General features: G+C 36.6%; 1 protein-coding gene across 9 annotated transcripts in view; it reads right to left on the reverse strand.

Annotated features, from left to right (window-relative positions):
* Nucleotides 1-20,401, reverse strand: part of COL5A2 (collagen type V alpha 2 chain) — a 516,164-nt gene that overhangs the window by 23,627 nt on the left and 472,136 nt on the right. For all 9 annotated transcript variants that reach the window (XM_078071089.1, XM_078071095.1, XM_078071093.1 and 6 more), the window contains 20 exons: nucleotides 20,310-20,363; nucleotides 17,217-17,261; nucleotides 16,046-16,099; nucleotides 13,742-13,840; nucleotides 13,364-13,408; nucleotides 13,148-13,246; nucleotides 11,879-11,932; nucleotides 11,541-11,648; nucleotides 10,406-10,459; nucleotides 9,719-9,817; nucleotides 8,523-8,576; nucleotides 7,578-7,676; nucleotides 7,415-7,468; nucleotides 7,253-7,306; nucleotides 5,741-5,794; nucleotides 4,943-4,996; nucleotides 2,256-2,300; nucleotides 1,817-1,915; nucleotides 672-779; nucleotides 299-352 (listed from right to left, as the gene is read on the reverse strand). In XM_078071089.1, the coding sequence (XP_077927215.1) occupies nucleotides 299-352; nucleotides 672-779; nucleotides 1,817-1,915; nucleotides 2,256-2,300; nucleotides 4,943-4,996; nucleotides 5,741-5,794; nucleotides 7,253-7,306; nucleotides 7,415-7,468; nucleotides 7,578-7,676; nucleotides 8,523-8,576; nucleotides 9,719-9,817; nucleotides 10,406-10,459; nucleotides 11,541-11,648; nucleotides 11,879-11,932; nucleotides 13,148-13,246; nucleotides 13,364-13,408; nucleotides 13,742-13,840; nucleotides 16,046-16,099; nucleotides 17,217-17,261; nucleotides 20,310-20,363 (1,386 nt within the window). The remainder of the gene's footprint in view (nucleotides 1-298; nucleotides 353-671; nucleotides 780-1,816; nucleotides 1,916-2,255; nucleotides 2,301-4,942; nucleotides 4,997-5,740; nucleotides 5,795-7,252; nucleotides 7,307-7,414; nucleotides 7,469-7,577; nucleotides 7,677-8,522; nucleotides 8,577-9,718; nucleotides 9,818-10,405; nucleotides 10,460-11,540; nucleotides 11,649-11,878; nucleotides 11,933-13,147; nucleotides 13,247-13,363; nucleotides 13,409-13,741; nucleotides 13,841-16,045; nucleotides 16,100-17,216; nucleotides 17,262-20,309; nucleotides 20,364-20,401) is intronic.

Here is a 20,401-nt window from a genome sequence, read left to right on the forward strand (position 1 = left end):
AAAGAAGATGGAGAAAGATAAAGAGGGCCCTACTGCTTAAAGCACTGTTCTCATATGCACAGTAAAATGTGTTCTATTTCATTCCCTCAAGAATGACCACTTTTTGGCTTGCTCTAATTCAAAGTAAGCAAAATGAGTATCCATGATTGATCAACATCAAAGCTCAAAATTCATCATCTTCCAAATCCTGACCATATGGAAACACAATGAACTTTATTTTGCAAAGTTCAGGCAAATTCATGTAATAATGATAATGTTGATTCCTAGCTTAGCTGGGAAAAGAAATGATTTCACTTACTCTTGCTCCATCATTTCCAGCTGTTCCTTCAGCACCCTTCTCTCCTATGCCACCCTGGGGAAACACACAAAATGCCATTTTTCACTTAATTATCTTTTTCTCTCACTTTGTGGAAGCTTCATGAGGGCAGGGGCTTATCTCTCTTCTTCATAGTTATATCCCCTTGAGCCTAGAGCAGTGCCTGGCATTGTATATTTTTCTCAATAAATACAGATATTGAACAAAAGAAATAGAAAGGGAGGGAGGGAGGGAAGATTGACTTGTGACTTAGGATGGTAGACATAAAAGCCTGGCCAAGAAATAATTTTCAGGAGGAATTGAGAAAGCCTAAATGAATGAACTAAAACAAAACAAAACAAAACAACAGACTTACTCTGTCACCCTTGGGGCCCGGAGTTCCTGCAATTCCTCTTTCTCCTGGCATACCTTGAAGTCCTGGTGGGCCTGTATCTCCAGGGGTCCCCGATGGTCCTGGACTGCCCTAAAATGAACCAACAATAAGTGACCTCACCAATACAGTATTAAGATTGAGCCACATGAAATTTCTCTGCTGGTAAGTCAAAAAGAGTGGAATATCAGCGATTTCATATGGTTCAGCTTAGTGCTTATATTTTTCATTTGTGAAAATTGTCTGAGGTCATTTTTTGAAATAAAAAAGACTTTGCCTTTCTCTTTGTTGATTTATGTTTTCAACTTTTTTCTTTGGGGGAAATTGAGCATTAATTCAAATAAAATTAATGGTTGTCTTCCTTTTTCTTTGACAACATCATGGGGATCCTGATAAAGAAAGAAGACGTTACTTTTAGAAAGTATTTCACTCTCACTAATGAACCTGATATTAAGCTTGCTTATAGGCTAAGTCAGTGATTAAATTGAAGCAGATACTATGTAATCACTCTGGACCTTAAAAATGATAAGGGACCTAATGTTACATGATCATGAAAAATTCTACTTTAATTGTTTATACTGAAATTGATCACCTTGTCTTCTACCAATCTTAAATGGCACCCAAAGGAAATGGTACTGATCTTTGCCTTATGATGTATTTTACTTTCCGATTTCAAAAATGACATACTTTCTTATGGTTAGTAAGCAGAACCTGAGACCTAAAAAATGGAGCATATAATTAGGAATATCTCTTAATAAATTATACGGTTTTCTATTTATTGCCTCTGCTTATTAATGGAATTATCCAATTATCTATTTATTGCCTCTGCTTATTAATGGAAGTCACTAGTAAAAGTTCTATAAATAAATATTAGGAAATTCTATATGAGAATGTATCATTATGTGCACTAAACCCTAAATCCCATCACAGAAAAGAGACTTCTTTTCAGCTGACTCTTGGGTGCCAAGGAGAAAGCCTAGTAGATGCTTACTGAATCCTTGTTGAAGAAGAATATTATATAATCGAATTATCTTGCAACAACAAGAGAACTACACTTTAGTTCCATCATGTGTTTATTGGGCTATAACTCTTGGAACATCCTGAAGCGCCCAGCTCACCGCCATACTTACTTTTGGACCGTCAGGGCCGTGGCCCCCAGCCATTCCCTTCTCCCCAGGGAGTCCGGTTATTCCTGGTTCTCCTCTCTCGCCTGGATTTCCGCGTTCTCCCTAGTGCAACATTGGGATGTCAAGCAAGCTTAGCGACTGTTCAGAAAGTGGGTTAAAAATGTTTCTGGAAATCTGCAAAACTGCTTCTACTGGATAAAAACTGAGAAATGAGCCACTAATGAGGCTCAATTTTCTAATTTAGTGATAAGAAATGAACTTGAAATAAGAATATACTAGTTTCGCAGCACAGGATTTTCTCACAAGATTTATTTTCATCAAGGAAAATAATTCTAATTCTTAAAATAAAGCCCAGTTTATGATAAAAGTTTTTTGTTTTTGTTTTTTTTTTAAACTGAAGGCAGTGGAAACAAAAGTTAATGACGAAGGAGAAAGTACTCACTCTAGGTCCTAATGGGCCAACTGCTCCAGGATCTCCAGGAACTCCCTATAAAATATAATTTTAAAAATTGTAAGAAACGCTTTGAGCTAATTTTTAGGTATTTATTAGAAATCTTTCCATACCACACACCTAATTTCTTTTAATGTACTATTAGAAGTTTGAATAAGTCTATAATACTGAAGAAAGAAAAATATGTATACTTTTATAAATGAGGGGATATCCCATACATGGATGGAAATTATTTTTCCAGAAAAATAAATGTTTATTAAAGCTGAATGCTTGATTTTGGGCAATGAAAACATGCAAAATATTATCTCACAAATAGAGTGCACTGGTTTTTTTAAAGACAACAAAATATATAGTAATTTTATTTCTTAATGTGAAAACATTTTAATAAAGGAAACTGGAATAAAAAGCCATAAAGAGCTGATCTCTTAAACAGAGCCAGTTCAATTCAATTTAGTAAATATTTCTTGACCATATACTATGGACAGTGCAGTCTACCGGGAATTGTGGGTTCAAACTAGTGCAGTCATGACTATGTTACGAGTTTCAGTTTATTCTTAACTAAAAGAAAGTTTGCCAAAAAGTTCAAAATCTCATTCTTTGATTAAAAATAATAACTAATGACAAAGAAAGCTGTTGTGTAGAAAGTCATGTCATCAAAGACTGGGATGAAAACTAATTTAGACTTTGGGTTGATCCTGAATGTCAAGTTTTAAGAATGATTTAATCAAATTATTTATTTCTCATTTTCCTTTTTATGTATGCTAATGGGTCATATGTGGTTTAAAAGAAAACCTAAGTATAAATATATCTGAGAGTTCTTTCAATAATATTTTATCTCATAAGAAAACATCGTGGTAGCTTAATCAGCATCATGTGGTGTTTTGTAGTGATATGTAAGTAATGGTACATCTTGCGATTTCTAAATATGATATGGCTTGCAATTTTGTGGCAGATAGTGCACTATTCATAGTGTCTTGATTTACACTATAACACCCTGCAATATTCTGAATAGAGTATATTTTTGACAAAGTAGCATATGTCTGATAGTTTGGATGATAACAGATAACAATGACACCTAAAACCACTACCATCTATGTTTACAAAATCACAAATGTTAATCTCAATATACTCAATATGTTTGCTTCCATTGTAATCCCCCATCATGAGACATTTTCACTAGTGTGACAGAAGAGTTCTCTTGGGCACATGGATATATGTCTTCACTTTAGAGGCATCAGTGTCTATCCTCCGTCCCCAACCCAGGATGATGCCAGGGGAAGTGAAACATGAAGAAGCATGTGCTGTCCTTGGACAGTAACGTCACGTCCTCCAAAATGGAGGGCTAGCATTCCCTCTGCATGTAGCACCTACACACAAGCTGGTGGCAGTCACACTAGAACATCACTGCTGCTAGTGACTTAGTGACCCACCTTTTATGTCAGTTCCTCAAATAAGACTTGCCTTTTACTAAAAAAATGAAACAAAACGAAAAGTGTATCAAGTGGGCCTCCAGTTTTCTCCCCTGCAATGTATTGTCCTCCATGTGGTGTGATCTTCCTAAAACCCAAATCTAATTCTACTACTCCCTACTTAAAAGCCCTTCATCATCTTCCATTAGAAGAATCTGAACAGGGGGCCTGGGTGGCTCAGTCGGTTAAGCGTCTGCCTTCAGCTCAGGTCATAATCCCAGGCTCCTGGGATCGAGTCCTGCAGGCTCTCTGCTCAGCGGGGAGTCTGCTTCTCCCTCTCCCTCTACCCCTCCCCCCTGCTTGTGCTCGCTCTCTCTCTCTTATGCTCTCTCTCTCTCAAATAAATAAATAAAATATTTTAAAAATAGAAGAATCCGAACAAACTACATTCAAATTCAGACTTTCCATAATCGGACTCCTGATTTCCCGTCCAGCCTCACCTCCACGTCAACCTATACTATGCATTCCTGACTTACCAACTTTTTCAGTGCCTTCATTTGATCACAAAACCTTTGCCACTGCTGTTCACATTTTCTGGAGTATTTTACTACCTTCCCTCCTCCCCCCTTACTCATAAAAGATATTACTTTGTCTGGGAAACTTTTCTTAAATCTCCAAGTCTGAATTCGGTGCATCTTCTATGTTTCCACACACACAGTGCCTCCCCAGAAACTCTCTTATCTCCTACTATGATGTAATATAAAGGCTAGGTTCGTGTCCTTCTTGTTCAATTGGTTAGAGCCAGGGCTTAATACAACTAAGCACAGAGTGCTCAGCAAATATTTGTTGAATGGTCAAATGAATGAACAAATCACTCATAGAAAAATAAATTAACTGATGTCCTGGTAAAATAATAGAAATAAAATAGTATCTGTTTATAACCATTTATAAAGTCTCCAGTAAAACTCTGTAATTATGAGAAGATATACATTTAGTGATTAAAAACACAGTCTTGGGAAGCAGGCTACCAGGATTCCAATCATACCAGATGTGTGACTTTGGGAAAGTCACCTAACATGTCTGTGTCTCATTTTCCTCATCTGAAAAATAGGCATCATACTAGTACCTAGATATATAGGGTTGTTTTGAGGATTAAAAGAGATAACATTTACAAAGCAAACCAGAACAGAACTTCACATATAATAAGTGATATAATGGCCCAGCAATTTTTATTATTGCTATTATTATTATTATTTTAAATGAACTTACCTGATCACCTGGCTTTCCACCTTCCCCAGGAGGCCCTGGAGGACCAGGAAGCCCCTAAAGGAAAAGGAAGAAAATGAAATTGTAAATTGGTGAAAGTTTAATAGGCCACTAGAGTTAACAGTTTACCTTTATAATTAATTCATGGGGCCTCCATGACTATACTTTCTCAAGCAAAGGATATTGTTTAAAGACAAGCAAAATAGAATAAGAAAACTCTATCTTCTACCATAATGCAGCAACCGGTCAGTTTATAGGTTTAGATTTTCATTTGGACACCACTTAGCAAAAAAAAAATAATAATAATAATAAGAATCTAACAGGAGATTCTTAACATCTGTCAAGTTTTTATGGGTCTGAAAGCAATATTTTAGGTTGCTAGTATAGTACTGAAAGTCACTCCTGAAAGTGTTTTTTTTTTACCAAATTATCATTATCCATTATTAAATAATTTCCCATACAATATATTTAGATAAATCTTAAAAATTTGTTTAACAAAAATTTTAAGACATTGTGTCTGTAAAACTAGATAACCCTTAAAACAGTTCAATAAAGCTTAACAAAAACATTTTATAATTTTTAATTTGTTAATAATTTTGGATTTTGATCAGTTTTTCAGGGAAGTCTGTTCCTTCTCTCTGAACAAAAATGTTGGGTTTTATCCATTTTATCTATTTACTAGAAGAGGGATGACTTTTTTGAAAATTGTGGAATTTCACATCATTTGACCGTATCTTTTCATATTTTAAAAAAGCAGTTTAATTAATGGTAGAAGAAATGGAAAAAGGAATTTGTGCATACCTGAAAGCCAGTGGGGCCTGGAGGTCCCTGTTCTCCTCTCTCCCCAGCTAGACCCTAAGTCATGAAGGAAAGAAAATCATGAATAGAACCAATCTTTACACCTGCTTCCTGTTTTGTGACCTACTAGAAGTATTGATATTTGCCTTTTTTCTAATCACATGTTCTCACTTTAACCAGATAATGAACTAGCATTATAATGAAATAGTTTAATGGTATTGGTGGAAGTCCTTGCTGGTGAGAAAATATCTTCCAAAGCCAGCAAAGACACTGATGACATATGTTTATTTTTTGATCCAAACATAAAATGTCTAGAGCCAACCACAAAATTGTGGGGAAATTGGATAAGTTGAACATGGAAAAATTCATTACTTTCATATATCTAGTCTAAGCAGGTAATACAAGTATCCCCTGCTTTTCCAAAGTTCGTGTTCTAGCACTTCACTTTTATGGAAGGTCTATATTAGCTTTCTGCTAACTTCAAGAAATCTGAAGAGAATGTTTGCTTTTAGGAAAAAAGGCAAAAAGCAAAAAAAGCATTCAGCGTTTTTTTGCAGGGAGCTGTCACAGAGGCAGTGCACCCCTCGGAGCAAGAGTGGCGGGTGCAGGCTCCTCCTTCCTGGGGAACCACACTCAGCATCTCAGCATCAAGCCACCAGAGCGCTGCCCTGTGTCTGTGAGCATCTGCGTTGTATCTACATTTATTTTGTGCATGTGTCACAACAAGATATGTCCTAAGGTATTAGAAAAGCCTAGGAGAGGTTTTTTTTGGAGTCTGGGAATTTTAAGAAAATTTTCCATATAAATTAATGATAATTGCTTCTTTGCTTTATACCATTTCAGCTTATAAAAGCTTCCCCAGGAACACTCTACTTCCAGATAATGGGGGAAACCTGTATTTCTATTCCAATTTATTTTTCAGTGTCATAAAAAGTGTTAATTAAGGTTTCAAACACTAGAACAACTGAAGAAAGCAAAGCTAACATTTTAGAAAGATATTTAAATTGCCCCATTGCAAACAAATAAATATGCCAAAATATTTCTGATAAATATTTAATTTTAGAATCCTTGGATGCAAATGTACCTCAAAGGATAAAATTTTTCATTTTTTAGTCCTCCAAAAAAAATAAGTCAGCTTAAATAAACTGCTATAAGACATCATTAGAAGAATATAGGTATAATTCAGTATTTATATATTATTAATAAAAGTACAAAATATTTGTCAAAACATTTGTCAAACTGATTTTCCTCAGTTGACATATTCTTCAACACATAGAGATGATGAGGTAGCTTTTACCACCAACATTTTAAAGAAGTTTAAAATGAAAAGTCCAATCACTCGATTTAAAAAGGCAGAAGGTGCCAGAACAGAAATCAAAAGAAAAGATTATAACTGAAATTCTTCAATCCTGTACTTTCTTATTTACTTCCCCTGAAACTTACTCAAAGTCAAGTTGTAAACAAACATCAATGAAAAATGCAATGTGAATACATTCTCGTTGAAAGATCACCTACCGGGGGGCCCACGGGACCAGAAGGACCAACTTCACCATCTTTTCCAGGAGCTCCCTAGTATCACACAGAGATAATATGTGAAGTGAGGCCACAAGACATTTGGATAATTTCATATATACATATATGTATATTTCTCCCCCTTGGCAGAAAATGTATAGTTACCCTCTGCCCAGGAACACCAGCATTTCCTGCCTCTCCAGGTTTTCCAGGGTCGCCCTAGAGAAAAATTAGAAACTATTTTAAAATTCAATCGATTTGCTCAAAACATGCCTGCTTCAAGTGAGGATTATGATGAGATAGCAAACTTATTATACACTATACTCACACTGCTACCTTTGGGGCCTGGAAGACCCATACTCCCAGGTTGCCCTCTGATTCCTATGGAGCCTGGAGGACCCGGCCGGCCATCCTCCCCTGGAGCACCCTACAAAATTCACAGGAGCAGACTAAGTTTTATGTAAATTCTCTCTAAATATCGTATCACCCAAAACATCACTTGCCTTTCCTTACTTATACAAGTTACATAAGTTTTAAATTATCCTTCACCTTTTACTTAGTGCATCAGAAAAGTTGAGTGTTTAAAAAAAATTGCTGAAGTATTTTGAGTATTTAGAACAGAGATTTCACTCTTTTTCTATACACAAACCTCATCTTCACAACTCCTTACACTCTCATATTCATAGGGAAAATTTTTCTTTCTTCTTTAATTTACTTGAGCTTGTGGTAATGAAAATTTGGTACTTCTGTTTCACATTTTTGGCATAAAGGAAGGGCCCAGAATATATGAGCTGTCAAAAGTCATACCTACCTGTCTCTTAAACCTGTACAATTGGGAGGACATCAAGAAAAGAGAATGTTTCTAATAGACATATTTGACCAATACTGGAAGAATATATAATTTCAACTTTTTCCACTGATGTCAGAGAAGCAATTTCAATCTCAAATATTCGTATCAATTAAATTTGATCAATTTTTGGTGAATTTTAAAATATGAAGATCCTATGAATTTGCTTCGGCATTTTAAACATGTATATATCATCTGCCCTATTAAAAACATTAACCTCAAATAAACATCTTACCATTTAAGTTGTAGGTCTATTGGGCAATATTAATGGTTGTGGAGTTGTGTTTATTTATTTATTTTAAGTAGGCTCCACATGGGGCTTGAACTCATGACCCTGAGATCAAGACTTGAGCTGAGATCAAGAGTTGGATGCATAACTGACTGAGCCACCCAGGCACCCTAAGGAGTTTTATGTAAAATACTTACCAAAGGCCCAAGTTTTCCTTCAGGACCTTGAACACCAGGATTTCCCGTCAGACCCTGAAAATTAAAAGCAATTGTCATTTTGTTGCTGACTTGCAACTGAAGTAAAGATTCTAGAGAGTAAAAATAGTACTGTGTTAAAAGGATCCCGTTCCACTTTGCAATGCCCATTCTCGGTGGTCTTAGGCTCCTCTAGACAAACTCACAGGCCAATCATGGACCTCAGCCAGCCTGGCTTTGGAAGGATGCAGGGCAGAAAACAGAGCGTGCCAACAGGCAGCACCACGTGGGACTCTTCACTGGGGGGGAGCCCTCACAGCACAGCCTCCCACACTGGAGAGGTCACATGGGAGGAAATGAGTCTACATGGTGGGCACAGGAGCCACTCTGGTTTAGAAATCTCATGTAACCAGTATTTGTAAGAGCACTTTGAACGTAGTATACCGACCCTGGCAAGGTGAATGCGCAGGTCCTAGTTCCTCCAAACTCCCAACACCCAAAGCTATGCCTCCCACCAGGTTTTTATAATTCATAGTCCTCCCAGTCCAAATGTGGTCTACAGTCAGGGGTCATTTTTTACTATTAGCAATGTTGACTGCTCTTTCAGCTGGTATACCAACTTTATCAAGTATCTAGGGAGGAATTTCTAAGAAAATGTCGGTTTCCCACGTAGAAGGAGGAAGGGCTATAATAGACTTTTACTCGTATATTTAACACTGGGTTCAAGATTATGTGAAGCCAAATGTACATTTCCATCCAACAACTTTTTGTATAATTCCTTTCTCTTTGAGGAGCACTGTTGACAACTGAATATGAGAGGAATTCCACAATCCAAATGAATTTTCAAGTGACATTTGGTCAAAAGGAAATTTATCAGGAATTCTCTCTGCCAAAAGCCAATAAATTATTTGTCAGCAAGTAAAGAAAAAAAATAAATATTGACAAACGGGATTTTCTTTCATGTCAAGTGGCAAAATGATTAATGCATACTCCTTTGAGAAAGGGAGACTAGAAATGGCTGTATTTTATATACATGATAAAAATAACAAAACAGTATTTTAAAAATAGTGAGTCGGGTCAAAATTGTAAAAACAAAGACATGCTCCCACTTGTCAAGACTAACTCAATTAGAAAGTCCTTTCGATGAGTTCTCAGGAGCAGTTCTCTTGGGTTGATGTAGCAAATGGCTGTGTTCTTACCCGAGCACCTGGCAGCCCAGGTTCACCTGGCCGTCCTGGGTCCCCCTGACCTCCTTTAGGTCCCGAAGAACCCACAGGACCCCTTTCTCCTTGAGCCCCCTGTTCCAATGCAAAGCAGAATGTGTCAGAAAAAAGAAACAGTGCAGGAAAATAAAAGCAAGGAAATATAAAATTTATGTTTTACAAATCAAAGCACTAGTATACCATACAAATACTTTTATCAAGTAGTTATAAAGTTACAAAAAGTACCACTACATATTCTATTCTCATTTGTCTTTCTCCAAGAATAGTGGTTTTTCATCATTAACTAATGAAAATTATGTTCAGATTACCACTCCGATAATCTAAATTTGGGAAAAAAACACCAAAATTTTAGAGTCTAAATTTCTAGATAAAGAAAAAATTCTATATATCAGCTAAAGGAAAGGTGTATGACCTTTTCATCTCAGCAGTGTCCCGAGAAAGTCTGAAAATAAACTTCTACATGCTTCCAAACATTATCCTTCTTCCCTAGCCCTCTGTAATATAGAAACTGCACAAGAGGGATTTGACGTTAGGCTTGATGTCTGTGTCTGACTCTTTTCTTGATCTGCCCCCATGTGGACCAAAGCTAGATCGCTATTCTGGACAATGGCATCTTTTGGACCACCAGACACACAAGTGTCAACATCGATGGGATAACCTCACCTTCGGTCCAGGTAAACCATCAGAGCCCGGAAAACCACGATTGCCAGGAGCACCCTGTAATGACCAAAATGTGATTCTTTATTGTTGTTGATGTTCTTGAAATGTATAATGAGTGGGTAATTTTTAATTTTATTATTATAAGGTTTTAGGAGCCGTGATCAAGCCAACATGGCAATAGATACGTATAAGGGGAAAAAAAAAACCTAACTACATGGAAAGAAATTTTAAATTTTGGAGAATACATAAGTACTGAGCCAAAAATTATTCAAATTAAGAACTATACTAACAGTTCATTGTAAAATTAAACATAGAGGAAAACTGATATCTAGATATGAGCAGCAAAGAATGGCACCATCTACTATGATCAAAACGTCAATGATAACATGCATTTATATTGTCTTCTATGTGAAGCACTTCGCATTCTCTGAAAGTCTCTAAAATGTAAGGTGATAATGCTGTTGTCCCGTTCAGACCTGTTTCATTACATTCCAGCCACAGCAACATCTTCTAATCTCTGAAATCACCAACCCTCCTGGCCTCCAAGCTTTGCATTTCCTATTTCTTCTGCTGACAATGTTCTTTCTCCCAAGTTCTCTTTCTGGCTCATCCTCATCTTCAGATGTCAGCTAAAATGCCATCTTCCCAAAGAATCCTGTTTCCTAATCACCTAATCTAATATTACACTATCGTCATATAAAGTTACTCTCTACCACATCACCTGTTATTTCCTAAGTGTGTACCACACTTACTAAAATGTACAATTATATTTTTGTTTGCCTGTTGACTTATTGTTTATCTCCCTACTAGAACAAGCTATTGTTTACTAGCCCCCACATGAAGGCTGGGACCACAGCCTTCTTTTTCACTGAGTACCAATATATCAACTATATATCAATATATTAATATATCAAACTGGCAGAATGTAGTTGTTCAATCAGTATTAGTTGAATGAATGAATGAATGAATGAGCAATAATTAAACAGTTGGCTCCTTGAATTCACAGACAACCATACTGAACCATGCAATGCACTTGCAAGCATTTCTTTTAACTGCTCTAGCTTTCCTTACTATCCCAAAACTTACCCATGTAATTCCCCCACAACTCTAAGAATTTATTTTATTATTCAAATTTTACCCTTTCTCCCATTGGGCCTGGAGGACCAACTGTTCCTGGATCACCTCGGGGACCTCTTTTGCCTTCTTCACCAGCTGGGCCTATTGGACCCTGAATACCATGTGGCCCCTATTAAAAACAGAAGGAGGTTACCAGAAAGAGCCAGAGTACAAGGGAGTTATAGTCAAAAGCTTCATTCAATGAAGTCAGTTACAAATTTGAAACTATAGTAAACTGTTTCCATCCAAAGGTATATTCATCATTGTTATTATTTGAAACACTTGAGCATTTTGACCTGTGCACTCCTGGACAATATTTATGCTCTTCTTATCATTTAAACAAAAATAATGAAGCCTTACTGGTTCCCCTTTTGGGCCAGCTTCTCCTTTGAAACCTGGAACTCCTGGATCACCCTAAAATAAAAGTATGAATAGTTATGAGAACCAGGACATTTAGCCAGTCCAACCTGCTTTAATTAATTACAGTAAATGGGCCTTGAAAACTTTCTGCAGCTGAGTCTGTATTATCATTTTTTTTTTAATTTTGCAAGTCTTGTAGAACGTATGTGAAATTTTATAAAATCTAGTATAATTAGGTAGCAGTTTGTCTATTTTACAGTGGTCTTCAAGAGACTTATTTTTAAAATCTTGTTTGTTTTATCATGCATACTAGAAAAATTAGAATTATTCAGTTATTCCAATTTGCTAATTAAAATTAGAACTAACAATGACAACTTCTACAGATAAATCTATTTCAGGTTTATTTTAGGAAATAGACTTATTTACCCAGAATCAAAATAATTTTATATTTATGTTCTCTTTATTGACAGTTTGACAGCTTCAAATATGGCATTTCATCTTTGGAGTGTTCTGAGGTTTTATGTATCTGTGTCTTTAAATACCAGTTAAACTTGTGGGAAACAGATTGCTAAATTGAGAACATGATAACATCGAATGTGAAACATCAGCAACACTCATGTTTTAATAAATCTGTCACCAGCATTTAAAAGGATTTATTAGCATAACTAAGTTACTTGGAACAGAATTCAAAGTATTTATTTTAGGTAGTGCTAAGAAAGTTTTAATTTTTACATATCAAGCTAAAAATATATAAGCACAACTTCTCAATGTGTTTATTTCTTATGGGCTCATCATAATTTTTTCTAATAAATAATTTCACAAAATATGGAAATTCACTCAATTTGAACAATATGGTGGGGTCACTCTTCACGATAACTCTCAAGAAATGGCTGTTGAATCCATTTTTCACCAAACTGTCATTCTAACCTCCACATTTCTTCACACTGGCTTGCAAAAATATTTCCACAATGGTTATTATTCAACTACTGATAAAATTCTATGAGGAAGACCATAAAGTCACGACCTTATTATTTTAAATAAAAAAACCCACTAAAATCCAAAACAACACAGTAATGTTCCCCTTTGAATTTAAACCCCTAAACTGTTCATTAACACTTGGCTTCCACGTTACAAAGATTTCTATCTTCAATTGCCTCATTCAGATAAGTCACATTATCTATGTTTCATTGCATCTCACTGAATACTATATTTCTTGGTGATCTTAGTTGGATTATACTAATAGATGATAATTATTGTAAAGGACATTACCGGTTGGCCTCGAATTCCTGGAGGTCCCGTGCTACCTTGAGGTCCTGGAGAACCAGGGGGCCCTGCTAAGCCAGGAGGACCAGAGGTACCAGGAGAGCCCTAGCAGAGTGAAAGAGTGACATGCTGAGCACAGAACTATGTAGAAGTCAATGGTCAACATCCAAATGATTATGTCCATTTGAGTTTCTCGTGGCATGAATGCAGTTAGTTACTTACCGTTGGGCCTTTGGCACCAGGTGTCCCATCAGTTCCTACCGCACCCTAAAAGATATATGAAAAGTTTATAAGACATTAAGCCATGTTTAGGGTGGTCTTTGGATGTCCACCCATATTCTAAAAGGAGGCAGAAAATTATTATAAAAACATCAACCACCATTATATCATAAAACTCACTTTTATAACTAATTCCCTTCCCATAAAAATAGATAAAATTTTGCAGAGTTGTCAAGAGAAATATGTTTTTTAAAATCAGTTGCAAACACTCATTCAGAATTCAAAGAAGATATATTAAAATAGATTGCCTTCGTTCTGATGTTATAAAACGTGTCAAGCTTTCTGTTAAGAACATCATTCTTAAATGTGCTAGGAACTTACAGGAAGACCCTGAGAGCCAACTGGACCTGGTGGCCCAGTTTCACCTCTTTGCCCTTGGGGACCTTCAGGGCCTCTTGCTCCAGTGGGACCTGCTTCTCCCTAACAGGGCACAAAAGAAATATTAATTTAAGAAAAATATAAACGTGGTGTGGTTCAAAGTTTATTGCTTATTTGGAGCTTTACATTTTATCCTCCAGTATTTTAAGTGGTCATGAGCACAAATTGGTCTACAAGGGATGTGTGCCTAATGTAGCTTAAGGAGTGGACTCACTTTCCTACCCCTTCGAGTGTGAGGATGTCTGCAGCATTAATAGCAGAGCCAAGTGGTCAAGGTTACCTGATAGCTACTCTTATTTCAACCCAAGAGAGCAGTCCAGATAGTAAATACAAGTACAGCAGCTGAGTTAAATTTTAATTGACATGAATAACAAATAATTTAAGTATAAGTTTGTCCCAGGCAATATTTGAGCCATATCTATATGAAAAATTTTTCTTTATTTATCTGAAATTTAAAGCTAAGTGGGTTTCTGTATTTTATATAATATATTAGGTCCTTATGTAGATCTAATCCTAGAGGGACCTGGATCTGGAATTTTAGAACTAAAATTCTAAGCCTTAGGGTGTTCATTAGTGCCAATAAGACATATAAAATCTCTATTGAATCCTTGAAATACAAAGAACTGGATGTGGAAGTTTATTCTTCATTTGGAAAAACAGAGACCATGGAAGAATTTAACAGGTATAGCAGAATCCTGGCCAAAAACAAAGATCTGGGAATTTTATGCCTGGGGAGGTGGGAATAGGATAGGCAAATAATTTCTGAGAAAAACAGTTTTGCAGAGTGTTTGACTTTTTAAGCAGTTTTCAGTAGCCAACAGCCAGTGCTAGAAAACCCCAGGAGGAGAAGGAAGTATGCAGAGTGAACTGCTATATAAATTGTGATTCTAAGAGTCTTATCTAGATGCCACAGTAGGAGTAGAAACCACTTTCTGCTAAATCTTAGTCCTGGCCATTGTGAGTATTCTATCCTTAATTCTCTGGCCAGAGCTCAGTTTGAGGGTAGAGGGTCTCACATGAAAGGAGAAGGGATTTTGCATATTTTGATCAGGGAACATAGGGAAGATGGGCCCTCCATGGCCAGAGCCAGGAGCAGCAGGATTAGGACTTAGGGGAGCAGATCAGAAACAGAGGGGACCTCAAGAAGGTCCTAGGAGCCCAAGTGCACAGAAAGAAGGGACTGGTTAGTGAAATGACTTAGGGCATCATTTTAAAGCAGCCACATCTCTGCGGCACAGAGTTTAAAGACAGCATTAGAGAGAGCCTGAAGAATAATTTGACTTGATGACGCTCACATTTCACAGTATTTGAAATTTTGTTGTTGTTGTTGGTGGTGGTGGTGGTGGTTTTAAACAACAAGTTCAAAGCCCATTTGAGTAGCACTCCTGGATCTATATTGAGTGCATCACTTAACCTTCAATGAAATTCCATGAGAAGACAAGATTGAGAGAAGTGAGGTGATTGCCATAGCTACAGTCATTTTTGTACAGCAGAATCTTGTGAGTAAATCCCTTCTGGGAGATGAAGAAAATTATTGCCAAGGGGAAACTGGGTGTGAGGGGTAGTCAAATGTGTTGTTTAACATTTGAAAGAAGTGTTCTGAATGTATTCACTAATTTAGCTAATATAATCTTAATAACCTCCTATTATAATCCTTGAATTTATCATCCAAAACACTGAAAGAACAAACTGTGACTCCCTACAAATGTAAATCATCCCAACAGAATACTTTAATCATTCCCATGTGGAAAGGCAAATAGCCTCCCTGACTATTCCTTTAATGGGTTGTGTAAATGGTAGGGGCAGGGGGAGGAGTGAAAGCCAGCATTGTGTGAGAGAACAGCCTTTTGACAACCTCTGATTTATTTTAACCTCCTATTGTTTAGAACATTCTGCTATTTATTACTGCCAGGCACTGTATCCAAGAACAGAGTTCCAATTCAGTTTAAGTTCTTATTCCTTGCAGCTGTTACAATTGTCTAGCTTAGAGTTCTAACACAACAGATTCTTTGATATTACAATTGTATGATTATCAGTAATTCTCTTTTAATTACATATTGTTTAGTAATCTCATTTTTAAATTTTTACAGTTATTTTTTTCCCTACCATAATAGACACTGAGAATGCTCTAGGCTTTTTCCTTAGTTAAGCAACCTCCATACAATTAATGAAATGCCATTCTTCACTTCAGGATTCATATAATCAAGTAATTCTTGTAATCAAGAGCTAAATATATTAACATTTTACCTTCATCCCAGGATTTCCTGGAAAACCGGACGATCCAGGTATCCCAAGAGGACCCTATTAAAAGAAACCAGAAAAGTGATCAGACATGTTTTTTAATCAATATCTAATTGAGTCATCTTTCATTCTTTGACAACATTCTGTATTTTGACACATAGGATTAATCCACTTAGTACTTTCAAATCACAAAGATAATGTCATTTTATTATAAGTACTTTCCAACATTGGTATGGAATAGTGCTAAAAGCCATGTCCAGTGGTGTTAAACACTTGTTGTTGTAGTGTATCAGAGAATAAGTCAGTCACAAATACAAATTATTTGAAACAATTGCTTCTTGAGAGATGTACTTTCTTTGTGCTAACCAAGTGATATAGTTTTTAGAAAGTTAGGTTTTGTACCAAAATCCAGGACTGCACTTTATAAAAATGATGCTTAAGAATCATCTGGGTATTTTAGAGTGATTTTTTTCAGGCTAATATGTAGATATTTGTCACTATCCCATATTTGGGAAGGTGTGCATAGAGTTTAAACCATTGATTTAAAGGCCAGATTTAAAGGAAATGAGTGAGTGTAAGAGGAATTCCATTCTAGGTTATCCTGATTCTTCTTTGAGGACTGTATTGTAATTCCATCTGTTTTACAGTAATAAAATCCCTTTTAAACTATTTTTATTTTTTCCTCCTATCTTTTTGTTTCCTTTTTATGAAGAACAAGGCAGGAAAGATCCTAAGGGCAAATAATTTCAAATCTGATTTACCCTCCTTGTATTTTCCTGAGCTCATCATGTTGTTTTTTTTCATCTATCCATCCTATAGACCACGTTATATTACTGCTCATTTTATATACTCATCTTTCAAGACTTAGCTTGAAAGTTGTTCTTCTTTAACTCTTCCTTAATATCTGTATCTTACTATAGGTGTAGGTACCAGTAGTTTCCCATACTTGAACTTCACGTTACACTGCACAGCATAGCACTTAGCAACAGCATTATGCTACAATATTAATCGATGTATCTCTCCTTGATAGACAAGGCAGTATCCAAAGATAAGTACTATGTGTTTTTCACCTTTTTATTCCAAGTATCTGGGACACAGTGAGTGCTCTGTAAATGTTAACAAATGTACAAATGGAAGAATAAATGAATGAAGTGAATATGAAAGTAGTACAACTCACCATTGGCCCAGGTTTTCCAGGCATACCATGTGTACCTCGTTGTCCCTAATTAGGAGAAAAAGAGACAAGATAAAATTACATTTTCTACAGTATTTGCTCATAATTCATTTGTTTTATAAAAATTTCCATGTTAAAAACTGAAGAATAAATATTAACTGACAACAACCTCAACTGGGTCAATAGCAATAAAAATACATTTTTGTACAACATTGATAGGGTAGTAATAAACACACCCATCCTTACAACAATAACAAAGAAAAATCAAGATTGAAAAAAAATGGAACTGATTAAAATGATCCTTTTTATTTGAATGTATGATTTGCAATCAAATGAACTCAAAGACAATGAAATTTTATACACCTCAGTCTTTCTAATAGGCAGATTAACTCAGAGGAGGAATGTGCTCCTCGTAAAAACAACAGCAAAATAAAGTACATACACACACACACACACACACACACACACACACACAGGAAATTAAGTAGTAGTGAACGCTATGGTGATCATCTAGATCTTCCTTCAGCACTGAAGTAATCATTCTACCACTGCTGGAAGTGTTGTAAGCTGATGGCTCATAGTTAAGACCCTCCCACCAACTGCCCTCAGCAAAGGAGTTAGCACTCCCGAGGTTATGCCTCTTCCAAGGTCAATGCAGTAGTACAAAGGATTGGCCGCCGCCCCCCCACATTCAAGACAAATCTGATGAGCCATCCCAACCCCATAGTTCTCATGGAACTGAGAACTCATGGAGACTGGGCTCTTTGTTGTAATTGTATACAGCTTAAATTCTCCTTGTGACAAACCCTGCTTTTTATTCATTTCTTCACAAATGTAGCTTCTGAGATCACTCCCCAATAAATTCCCTGCACACAAGTCTTTGCTTTGATGCTGTTTCCTAGGAAACCTGACCTGACATCCTAATACCATTGGTGCCAGAAGAAGTACAAGAAAGCAGACTCTAAAATGGAAATTTAAAGCTGGATTCCTCACTGACTATCTAGATGAAGTATGACTCACTCTTGACATCCTGGGGCGATGCAGCAATAGATATTGTCTCCAGTGGCAAATTGAGATAGGGCACAAGTGTAAGAGAAAGGGCTATGGGTACATAGCTCAGACACTTGCAAAGGATTCGAAGAAGTAGCAATTATCAAGTTGATGGAATTGCATGGATCTTGTTGAATGAATACATTGGAGAAAGACATTGAAAGGCTAATGGTGATTTATCATCAATATAAGACTCCTTGGAAGCACTTTAAGATATTGTAATCTTCTACAATCAGAGGGAAGAAAAAGCTGAAGATTGGACCCAGGACTTGATAAAGCTTCAAGAGCTCTTGAGAAGGTTGAATTCTAAACCACAGAAAGTCTGTTATGCCCTATGGTCAGGGCCCTTGATTAAAAGGAATGAAATTTGGCATTGGGAACTTTGAAATCTCAACTCCGAAGTCTGTGGGCCTGTAGAAATTCCCACCATTAACAGCTTATTCTTCCTCACTTAAAGATAATGCGGAAGCCTCTACTTTACCAGACAATATATGCTACCACCACCACCACCTGCCCCTGCTGCTCAGCCACCATATCAATAACTAACATCAAGTCACGAAATAACTGAGTTGAGGAAAAGCTGCTTCTGATAAAAGAGGAAAGATACACACCAAAGGAGCTATGAGTCCCTTACATCATGTAGAGGCAGAATCCAAAAGAGAATGTGTGGAAGTAGGTCCTGAGGGTACCGGATCGTGAGGGAAAAGACATAAAGTGGAGAACTTTAATAATATGGAAATACTCTCCCATGATACATATTTAACACTCTGATAAAGACTCTGAAAAAATGGTGTTAACATGAGAGATGGTTTAGAAAGAGCAATGGCCCACACTAAGTGATGTAGCAATGCCAAAACTGCCTTGGCAGATAGTAGAATAAAGCACAGAGAAGTGAACATACGAGATCGGATATACCGTGTAAGGATGGATAAGCAACAGCCAACTACACTCTATAGTAGTTTCTACGTTTCCAGAGGACACTTTATCTTCAAAGGGATACAAGGGCCTAGTGAGAGGGTCTCACTTCTCCCTACCAGGGCTCTGACTTTGGTACTATTGAGAAATTCTAAAGTGGCTGTCTTCTGTAGCTAGGGGTAACAGCAGGGAATGCTGTAAACCTGGGATTCCTAATACTAATAGGGATGATAAGATCTCGTAATAAGAGAGGCTAGGTGCAGTCCTTAATTGTCCAAATTAAAGTGGGTGCAGTATAATGAACTGCAAGGTTGAAATATTAGCAAGTATAGCCTAACCTTCAAAGAACTGTGAAGAGAATCAATAGAATATGCCCCCTACCTAGCTAGGTTCAAGGTACATAGGCAGACAGCAAGGGCATTTCTCAATCTATACATGTAAAATAAATCACAGGGGTGCTTGGGTGGTTCAGTCAGTTAAGTGTCTGCCTTCAGTTCAGGTCATGATCTCAGGGTCCTGGGTTCGAGCCCTTTCCTTGCTCAGTGGGGAGTTTGCTTCTCCCACCCTCTGCCCCTCCCCCCTGCTCGTGCTCTTGCTCACACATGCTCTCTCTCTCATGAATAAATAAAAAATATTTTAAAAATAATAAAATAAATCAAAGACAGATGACCAGGAAACTCAGCTCTTTAAAAAGGGTACACTCATAGTACTTACCTTTTAGGATTGTGATGAATATGAAGTAAAGCGTGGAAGAATGCTTGGCATATAATAACTGCTTGATAAATGGTACCTGTTATCATAATTTTACTACTATTCCAAATTTTATATTTTTTCCATGGACTATATTCCATGCTGCTATAGGTTTTTTATAATTTTCTTAACTTTGGTATTAATATAAGTAGGCAACAAATGTACTGTGGTTATATAAGATGTTAACATTAACAGAAGCTACGTAAAGCGTGCACAGGAACTCTCTATACTACCTTTGCAAATTTTCTGTAAACATAAAATTATTTCAAAATAAAAAGCAAGGAAGAAAATTGAAAAATTAAAAAGTAGGCAACCAGTACTATATTCTCATTTAAAAGACATATTCAGTTCATTTGAGAGAGTTGAAATATGCATACTTACAGGAGCCCCCTGTGGCCCAAGCCTCCCTCTTTCTCCTGGCATTCCCCTTGGACCCTACAGATGAGAGAGAAAAAACACCTTTGAAGCATCTT

The sequence above is a fragment of the Halichoerus grypus genome, chromosome 4, assembly GCF_964656455.1.
Source record: "Halichoerus grypus chromosome 4, mHalGry1.hap1.1, whole genome shotgun sequence".
Classification (NCBI taxonomy): Eukaryota; Metazoa; Chordata; class Mammalia; order Carnivora; family Phocidae; genus Halichoerus; species Halichoerus grypus.